Here is a 9,795-nt window from a genome sequence, read left to right on the forward strand (position 1 = left end):
TTCTTTATCATCATCACCACCATCACCATTACCATCCACTAGAGCCGCCAAGAGGTCGTGACTCGGGCCGTAGGCGCACCACTAGCCTTCCAGCCGCTTGTCTTTCCCTTGGGTCAGATAAGCCTCACAGCTGCTCTAATCAAAGACGTGACAGGCCTGCACCTGGGGGGGCGGCCGGAGGAGCGTCGCGGGACCCTTTGACCTCAGAAGGTTCAACGATTAAGAGGCCAAGGCCAAGGACAGGAGGCGGGGCCCGCGCAGGCGCACACGCTCCAGCGAGGGACAGAAGGCCTCAATGCCCTCTGGGAGATGTAGTTCACGTGTCACGTGGGCGCTCTAGGAAGCCGGGAACCCTCCCCTGCGGAGACTCCATTTCCCGAAATGCCTCCAGAGATCCCCCGTCGGAGCCAGGATGGCCGCTCTAGGACATCCCGTTCGATGGGCCACAGAGCCTGATGCATTGTGGGCATTGTTCCTCGGACATTTGGAATGCCATGCAGCAGTCCCTCCCTAAAGGTCAGAGTTCTAGGCCTAGGGTCTTGTGGCGGCTCCGAATTGTTAAGGCCTTGGGGCGTGGGAGGGAAAGAGGGAAATGAGTGCGTGCGCATGCGCTTCTCTGGTGTTTCTTCCCCATAGGCAAGCCCTGAAATCTTTGAATACGCATGCTCCTTTCCCTTACCCGTCTTCTGAGGTTTTTGAATGCGCATGCGTTAGCGTTCTACAACACCCCACCCCCACCCCAGTCGGTGAGAATGTGTTGGTGTCGCCCAGCCGCTTCCTTCCCCATGCTTTAGAAAAACACGCAGGGCGCTCAGTTCCCTGTTCATTGTTCTCCGCTCTTCCCTTCTCTCCCCTCGAGACTGAACCAATGGGATGAGGGAGGATAGAAAGAAACGATTGCGCCGCGCGCCAGTTCTTCCCAGCCAGTGCCAGGTTCCTTCTGAGGCCCCGCAGGGAGGAAGTGCGTATGTCCGAGATGGGGGCTTGCTTGTGTTAAGTGCAGTGTGTTCTTGACTTCTTGGGAGCAGACGTGCGTGCTTGTGGTTGTGTGCATTTGTGGTGGGAAGTGTGGGCACGCCTGGAGTGCTAGCCCACCATGCTGGCACCCCTTCTGGGCGCGCTCACCCTGGAAGGTTATGGTCCTGGGCTTCTGAGACAAGCCTGAGGGTTTCCTACGCTCCCTGCGTGGTGCCGCCCGAGCCCCCACCGGTAGGCGCGCCCTTAGCATTCGGCCAGAAGGCGCGTGACTCCCAGAGGCATTTTACTGTGCGGGCACAGCCAGAACTGAAGTTAGGAAACAACTGAAAAGCAGGGGCACGGTGTCCCACCAATAGGTGTGGAGCCGGTGGGGAAGAGTGGGTACAACACCGAAGTACCATGATAAAGAGTCACACGTGTACGGACCCACTGTTGTGCTCCCCTCTCTCTCCCTCTCTGTCTGTGTCTTTCTCTCCCTCCCACTCTCTGACCCTCTTTCCTTCTCTCCCCCTCTCTTTCTCTCTCTCTCCTCTCTTTTTCTCTCTCTCCTCTCTCTCTCTCCCTCCCACTTTCTCTCCCTCCCACTCTCTGACCCTCCTTCCTTCTCTCCCCCTCTCTTTCTCTCTCTCTCCCCTCTCTTTTTCTCTCTCTCCTCTTTTTCTCTCTCTCCTCTCTCTCTCTCCCTCCCACTTTCTCTCCCTCCCACTCTCTGACCCTCCTTCCTTCTCTCCCCCTCTCTTTCTCTCTCTCTCCCCTCTCTTTTTCTCTCTCTCCTCTCTTTTTCTCTCTCTCCTCTCTTTTTCTCTCTCTCCTCTCTCTCTCTCCCTCCCACTCTCTCTCCCTCCTTCCTTCTCTCCCCCTCTCTTTCTCTCTCTCTTTCCTCTCTCCCCTCTCTCTCTCTCTCCTCTCTCCCCTCTCTTTCTCTCCCTCCCTCCCTTTCTCTCTCACAAATTGTCCCCTGCTGTGTGTTGCGTGTGTGCTAGACGGCTGGCTCCATTTCCAGCCAAGGTCACTAGATATCGGGTGTGGCTCACTCTTCAAAAGGACAGTCTAAGCCGGGCAGGATGCATCCCTTGGTCCCTTCAAGACTCTGCCCTTCCCCAGAAAGGCAGCTACACTCTCATCTTGGCCAAAATCTCCTCTTCCTGCACCCAGTTGCTCTGAGACCTCTCCCTATGATTGGCAAAAAATGTTCCCCAATTCTGCTCCCACTGCTGGACTCTGCCATTGTTGGGTCCCCCCCCCCCCACCTCTCAGGAAACAGGTGGCAGAGCAGAAAGGTGCAGCCTCACCTTGTCCTTTCGGAACCACTCCTCCTGGGTCAGGGCTAGCTGCGCAGTGGAAGATCATGCTCCAATTTAAGTTCACCATCTAGTGGTGCATTTGGCAGTGGGCTGAGCTCTGAGCCTGAGTCAGGGAGACCCGAGTCTCCAGTCTCAGATACGTACTAGCTGTGTGACCTCCTTCTGCTTCAGTTTCTTCCTCTGTAAATGGGGCTCATAGCAATACCTGCTTTGAAGGGCTGCTGTGAGGAACAGATTAGGTGACCTGTGTGTAGTGCTTGGTCAGCTTTACAGTGCTATAGAAATGCTAGCTGTTGTCATGATGATAGATAATAATGCTTTGTGACCACTGAGTGACCAGGCTTCTGGTTAGTGCTGAGTCCTGCACTAGGTTAGAAGCCCTCCCCCTCAGACCCTCCTCACCCCCTTGCGTGGCGCACGGTGCCTTTCTGGCCAGGGTTTCTTGGATGGCTGTCCATTTGTATGACCAAGGCTTGTGGCTGTCTTAGTGTTCCCTGAGTAACAACGTGTGACTAAGTTCTTGGCCCCTCCTCATGCCCCCATGCATTCTTGGGCACCACTAGCTTTTGCCAGACAGAGTCCAACAGGGCCCAGCTTGGAATGCCAGAGGTAGAGGTCCCAGCCGGGGCCAAGGATCTAAGCCCCACAGTGCAGATCCCTGGTCTCCTTGTCCTGCTTTGGAGCCCACAGGGCCCAACTTCACTCTCCTTTCGCCACAGCTTCAGGGCACTGTCTGATGGAAAGGAGCCAATCCTAGAGCTTCTGGGGATGCAGCAAGTCTTGACCGTCTGGTGGGGTAGAGAAGATTGGCGTGAAGTCACAGCGGTCAGCGAGCAAGGAGGGAGTGAGCATGGGAGACTTGGCCTTGACCTCTGGGGAGAGAGGTAAGCCTTACTGAAGTGGGGCCTGTCTAGTGTAAGACAGGAAAAGAGGTGCCCAAAGGGAAGATTTGTGAGGGGATGGCCTGGGAGGGAAAGGAAGAATAAACAGAAACTGCCCCAACCTCTTCTTCTCTGGATCACCCAGAATCACTGTTGCCTGGTCCAGCCTCATGGGTCCTTCCAGGCAGGCAGTCAGCAAGCATTTAGAAAGTGTGGCAATGTGTGATTGGCACCAGCTGAAGGAGAAAGGATTCTCTGTGTACTTTGTTAAGACATTGTTTCATGACTCAGCAGCAAGGGGCCGCTCAGGAGGAAGGGCAGGGAAACCGATGGAAAGGGGATCTGGGATGCAGGACAGATAGCACAGAGGGGCTAGGGAGGGCGGGAATCTGGGATGCTTGTGAGGTCTGGGTCAAGGTTCATCTCCCCCCAGGACTTCTTTCTTCTTATCCAGATAAGCTTCTTCAAGACTCTGCCCTTCCCCAAAACAAGAGAATAGAGCATGAGGAGGGAATGATTGCTGGGTTCCTTGTGGCCAGGGCTCAGGTAAGTTCTTATCTGGGTATCTCTTCGTGCCGTAGCATTTCTCAGTGTATACATCATCTCACCCCCTTCCCTTCAGTGAGCAGTTCACACATCTAGTTAGTCACAGAACATTTATTGTTCGCTTGCTGTATACCAGGCACTGCGCTTAGCACTGGGGATACAGAAGAAGGTACGAGACAGTCCCTGCCCGCCAGAAGCTCACAGTCTACTGGGGGAAACAACACGCAAACAACCCTGTTGTACTTAGAAGATACACTCAGGGTAAATTGGAAACCCTCTCAGAGGGAAGATCCTGGCCTTAAGGGGACTGGGAAAGGTTTCTTGCAGGAGGTAGCATCGTCACAGAGACCTGGAGGAAGCCTCGAGGCAGAGGAGAAGAGGGAGAGCATTCCAGGCTTGGAAGGTGGCCACTTCTTATTTCACAACATGACTAATGTGGAAATATGTTTAATATGATTGTACACGTATAGCCTGTATCAGACTGCTTGCTGTCTTGGGGAGGGAAGAGAAGGAAGGGCAATAATTTAGAACTCAAAATCTTATAAAAGTGAATGTTGAAAACTATCTTTACATGTAATTGGGATTGCAATCTCGCTGTGCAAAGGAAGAAGTGACCCATAGCAAAGAGCCGTGTACCTTCAGTGGTCTTTCTGGGTAGAACTCCTAGCATGGCATACCTTTTGTGGATTACTGCTTCCTGATTAAATCTGTGAACAGTACATCCTAACGGAAGATGATAACCATAATATAACTGATCAGAAGCGTGACCGTGGACGTCCGTGTCAGAACACATGGATCGATACCGCTTTTAACATAGTTGGCTATCAGGAGGGGGAGCGCCAGTATCAGGGTTGGGTAAGGTCTGTGGTTTTCTTAGGGTTCATTTGTGGGGAGGATTAAAACTATCAACTTCCTATGTAGTCTAGTATAAGAGAAGGCACGTGGTGGGCACATCATCAGGAAGTGTTTGGCTCCATGGTCCCTGGTTAAGCAGGCACATGTTTGTTTCAGGAATCAGTGTCATTCAGCGATGTTGCCATACACTTCAATCAGGAGGAATGGAGCCATCTTCAAGCAGCTCAGAAGGACCTCTACTGGCAAGTGATGCTGGAGAACTACGAGAACCTCATCTCACTGGGTAAGCAGGGCTCTGGCCTTGGACTCAGAATCTCTGGCTTTGAGGGGACCAAGAAGCTTAGCTGAGGTTAGGCTGGCTCAGCAGGGCTATTTAAGAGCTCAAGACATGGGGAGAATCCCAGTCCCAACTGATGGAAATCCCCTAGCTTCAAGGCCCAGGGCGGTGGGGAGACACCTTGCTCCAGGAAGGCCTCCCCTCTCTTTCCCTCAAAGATGTCTCCAGGCTCTTGGCCTGCAGCTTTCCTTTACATGGATTTCATTCTCCCTAGACTGGAATCCCCATGAGGCAAGCGATAACTATCTTACTAAACTTGGTATCTCCCTGGACAATTATTATAGCGTGCAATAAGTCTAAATAAATGAATTGAACACACATGCGCGTGCATGTGCACACACGCACACACACATGCGCACATACACACACACATGCATGCACACACACAGAGTCCAAGGGAAGTAATCTCCACTGGCTCCCTATTGCCTCTGGGATAAAATTTACCTTTCCATGTCTGCTGCACATTACCATGCACCGTGATAGCAATAATAATGACAGTAATAGCTCTGAGGCTCACAAGGGGCTTTCTTTACCTGTGTTATCACATTCGATTCTCACAAACACCTGGTGAAGTGGGTGCTTGTTTCAACAATCCGGCTAGCAGCTTCTGTGGGGGTGTCAGATCCACCAACAACCAGCACCCAGAAAGCTGCCAGCATGCTGCAAAAGCACAGGTTCTTTTGATCTGCTTTAATAAGGAAAGCAAGGTTAAAGGGGTTGACAAGCTTACTTTAATTCAGCATGCAAATATCATTCACTTAGTTCAGGGGAGAAGGCCAGCACCCTGAACTTCAGAGCAAAATACAAAGTACAAACATCAATAGACAGACCCAATACAATTCATAGTTACCAACATCTAGGTTCATCCCGGGAGCTCAGAACAAGGGCTGGCCGAGTCACGAGCGCCACCACTGCTGCGAGAAAGAGCTCCCGAGAAGAGAAGGCCAGCCCCTGGTTTTTATGTCTTTTTCAGCATCAGGGGTGAGTCACACATGCGACTCACCCACGTGACCTAAAATCATCACAAAGAGGAGGACTTAAACCCACGTGGTCTAAGAGCCTCTGCTGTCCCAGACATGTAAACTGGGCCCTCCCTGGAGTTAGCCCCACCGTGGGCCCCACCTTAGTTGCCAATCCACACCCACTAAGGTTTTACACCTAATAGGGATTTGGGCCTGGGGCTTAGCACCTAGTAAGGCTCAATGAAATACACTGAATTACTCAAAGGAGACAAAAGCCAAACTATTCAAGGGCACTTGGTTGAACTAAGTGCTAAGGAGCCCATTTTGCTTACCAGCACAGTGCTGTTGTTAGCCTCAGTTTCCTCCCCTGTAAAGTTGGGATGAGAGAGGCTGACTTACCCAGGGTCACGCAGAGTAAGTATCTGAAGCTGGATTTGAACTCAAGTCCTCCCAGTTCTAGGCCCAGCACTCTGGGCCACCCCTTAGTTGTCTGATTTGTTGGCTTTGTTGCCTCACCTCACTTAGGACATTCTGCCTCCTTTCTCCACGCCTTTGTATAACTCAGCTCGTGTCACCTCCTAAATGAGACCTCCCCTGGTCTCTGTAGCTGCTGCTGACGCCTTCCTAAAATTGTCTCTTTATTTTCTCCAAAGTTTGTATTTATTTCTGTGTATACATGTTTCCTCTGATAGAATGGAAGCTCCTTGGGGGCATTGGTTAGTCACAGTACCTAGACATGATTAGTGATTAAATGCCTGTCGATTGATTGAGATAACTGAGTCTCAGTTGTGTTACATAGAAAGGGCCTTACCTTCTTAGCACAGAGTAGATTGAATGAACCACTTTTCTTTGTGAATCTAAATGAGCTCTTTAACCCATACTCCCTTGGAATATAAAATAGCATATTCTTCAGAGGTCCTTTATACTTTCTGGCTGCCCTGTTTTCCACAAATAGAGTTGAATTCTTAAATAGCTTTGTCCCCCAGCACTTTCCCATTTCTCTCCTTACATATAGGACTTCCTGTTTCTAAACTGGACATGCTTTCCCTGTTGGAGAGAGGAAATGCATCATGGAAACCAGAAAAAGAAGAAAGCCCACAAGGCTCTTGTCCAGGTGAGTGCATCATGGCATCACCTTGACTGACCATATGAGAGGCTGCACCTTGTCACTGTTGGACAAGCCCGAGGACCTGTGGGGGACACCTAGCCCCTCCTTCTTTCGTATGAGCTTCATCTTGTGCTCAAGAATATCCCCTTCTCAGGGAATAATGTGTGCTTCTTTTTTTTTGGTTGGATTTTTAAACATACATTTGAAATTTAATACTCACCAATAAAAACAAATATTCAGACACCTGTAAAATAAAGATCATGCATCAAAATGCCCATTTACTTCATTTTCCATACTTTTTTAAGTGTAGAGTAACTCTAACAAAGCGGGGGGTGGGGGGACGGGGAGCGGTGTGGGTGTATGTGTGACAGAGAGACACACAGTCTGTTGTGTCTGTATCTGTTCTTGTTGCTGAATGAGACAAAAGCTAGAATTAATTCTAAATTAGGACCTTTTTTCACATCATAATTAATAGCAGATAGTGAGTTTTTAAAAATTTCTTTCAGATTCCCTTAGTGAGAAGATCTGGTTTGAAGCCCTCAACTCAAGTCCGATACAAGACACTTTCCTAGGAGTGTCATCCGAGAAAATACTGACAAAGAATAGTCCCTGGCTATCCAAGAAGAGAGAAGCTGGAAGATATGGCCTCAGTTCAGAGAAAGGAAAGATGAGCTGGGAGAGACCATCCAGACAAGTAACAAGCACTCACAGAACAGCTTTTAAGAAAGGGACTATGCCTCAGTGTAATGCACTTGGGAGGCATTTTCATTTGGGATCAGTCTTTGATGCACTGTGGAAAGAAGCTGTAGGGGGAAATATCCATAAATATGTTACACTTGGAAAGAGCTTCAGGGATTTTTCAGACCTAATTCCACATAATATACTCCCCTTAGGTAAGAATCTTTCTAAATATAAACAATGGAAGAAGCCCTTCAGTTACCACTCAGACCTAATTAAATTTCGTAGAATGCATGCTGGAGAAAAGCTGAAGGAACACAATGAATGTTGTGAAGCCTTTCCCAGAAGATCAAATTTTGTTGGACAACAGACATTTCATGGTGGCAAGAAACATGACCAATGTAATAAATATGGGAAAACCTTGAGCCACAGGGGAAACGTGACTAAACATAAGAGGACTTATGTTGGAGCAAAACCCTTTCAATGTAATGAATGTAGGAAAGCCTTCAGTCAGAGGGGACAACTCATTTATCATCAGAGAACTCATACTGGAGAGAAACCCTTTGAATGTACTGAATGTGGGAAAGCCTTCAGCCGGAGGGCAAACCTTATAAGACATCAAAGAACTCATACTGGAGTCAAACCCTTTGAATGTAATGATTGTCAGAAAGCCTTTAGCCAGAGAGAACACCTCATTTATCATCAAAGAATTCATACTGGAGAGAAACCCTTTGAATGTAAGGAATGTGGGAAAGACTTCAGCCGGAGGGCTATCCTTATTACACATCTGAGAACTCACACTGGAGAGAGACCCTTTGCATGTAATCAGTGTGAGAAAGCATTCAGTGAAAGGGCAAGCCTAATTACCCATCGGAGAATTCATACTGGAGAGAAACCTTTTACATGTAATGAATGTGGGAAAGGCTTCAGTCGAAGAGGACATCTTATTACCCATCAGAGAAGTCACAGTGGAGTGAAACCTTTTGCATGTAATGAATGTGGGAAAGCCTTCAGTGAAAGGAGAGACCTTATTACCCATCAAAGAACTCATACTGGAGTGAAACCCTTTGAATGTAATGAATGTAGGAAAGCCTTCAGTCAGAGGGGACACCTCATTTATCATCAAAGAATTCATACTGGAGAGAAACCCTTTGAGTGTAGCAAATGTGGAAAAGGCTTCAGCCAGAAGGGACACCTTATTAGACATCAGAGAATACATACTGGAGTGAAGCCTTTAGAAGACAATGATAGAGTGGATGATTTTGGTGAGAGGACAAATTGAATTTGTCATCAGAAAATTCAGACTGAGGAGGGGATACCTTATTAAACATCAGAGAACTCATAAGGAGTTGAAACATTCTGAATGTAATCAGTTTTTTCACCAAGAACATATTCTGCCAAAGTTGATGCCTGTTGATTGAGGGATAGCTAAATAAATTTTGGTACTTAAATATGGAATATTTTGTTGTCAGAAACACTGAATATTGTCAAGTCCTGAAATAAACTCTCGAGTAGAGGAATAAAGCATCAATGTAACAGGGTAGGAAACTTGCCATCCTGAGGTGTGTACCCCAATCAGACTCACAGGAAAAGGTTCTTCTATGTTTAGGAGAAAAGTAGGGGGTCACATTAGATAGCGAGACTTGGTCATGAATGCCAGCTGCCCTCAGCAGTCCAAGCAAGGAAAACCATTTCATTCTGTCTGTTTTGCCCTTCATGCCATGAATCCCAATGGAAGGGGTAAGGACATCAGGGGCTACTTTGGGGCTGGTCTTGCTCAGGCAGGCTTTCTTTACAAGGAAAAGTCCCAGGGTAGGGATTTAGACTATGGCTCAGTTCAACCTAAAGGACACTATCTTAAAGGTTAATGCAAGGACATTACTGGAATTCTGACATGACTAGAATCATTAAGAGGTAGTAGCAGTTAATATTACATTTGGTATGAACAATTTTCTGTCATATTAACAATCTTCTCTCAGTAATTCAAAGAAGCTTGGAAAGATTTATACGAATTTGGGCAGAATGAGAGGCAGTTAGGTGACTCAGTGGATAGAGCCCTGGCCCAATAGTCAGGAAGACCCAAATTCAAACCCAGCCTCAGACACTTATTAGCTTTGTGACCCTGGGCAAGTCACTTAACCTCTGT

At 48.2% G+C, this 9,795-nt stretch overlaps 1 protein-coding gene across 2 annotated transcripts; it reads left to right on the top strand.

The window, feature by feature from the left end:
* Nucleotides 1-400: 400 nt before the first annotated feature.
* Nucleotides 401-9,107, top strand: LOC118852852 (zinc finger protein 84-like). Of its 2 annotated transcripts, none has more exons than XM_036762557.1 (6): nt 401-516; nt 3,002-3,166; nt 3,618-3,709; nt 4,721-4,847; nt 6,879-6,977; nt 7,478-9,107. In XM_036762557.1, the coding sequence occupies exons 2-6, from the start codon at nt 3,133-3,135 to the stop codon at nt 8,929-8,931; spliced, it is 1,806 nt and encodes a 601-aa protein (XP_036618452.1). In that variant the 5' UTR covers nt 401-516; nt 3,002-3,132; the 3' UTR covers nt 8,932-9,107. The 2 variants fall into 2 exon arrangements, with proteins under 2 accessions (XP_036618452.1, XP_036618453.1); XM_036762558.1 differs by lacking the exon at nt 401-516 and adding an exon at nt 740-961.
* Nucleotides 9,108-9,795: the final 688 nt, after the last annotated feature.

Source organism: Trichosurus vulpecula, chromosome 6 (genome assembly GCF_011100635.1).
Source record: "Trichosurus vulpecula isolate mTriVul1 chromosome 6, mTriVul1.pri, whole genome shotgun sequence".
NCBI lineage: Eukaryota > Metazoa > Chordata > Mammalia > Diprotodontia > Phalangeridae > Trichosurus > Trichosurus vulpecula.

Coding starts and splice junctions, on each gene's coding strand:
- LOC118852852 (XM_036762557.1), top strand. CDS start 3,133: ATGGGAGACTTGGCCTTGACCTCTGGGGAGAGAG. Junction 3,167..3,617: donor CTTGACCTCTGGGGAGAGAG/GTAAGCCTTACT, acceptor CTTCTTATCCAG/ATAAGCTTCTTCAAGACTCT. Junction 4,848..6,878: donor CGAGAACCTCATCTCACTGG/GTAAGCAGGGCT, acceptor CCTTACATATAG/GACTTCCTGTTTCTAAACTG.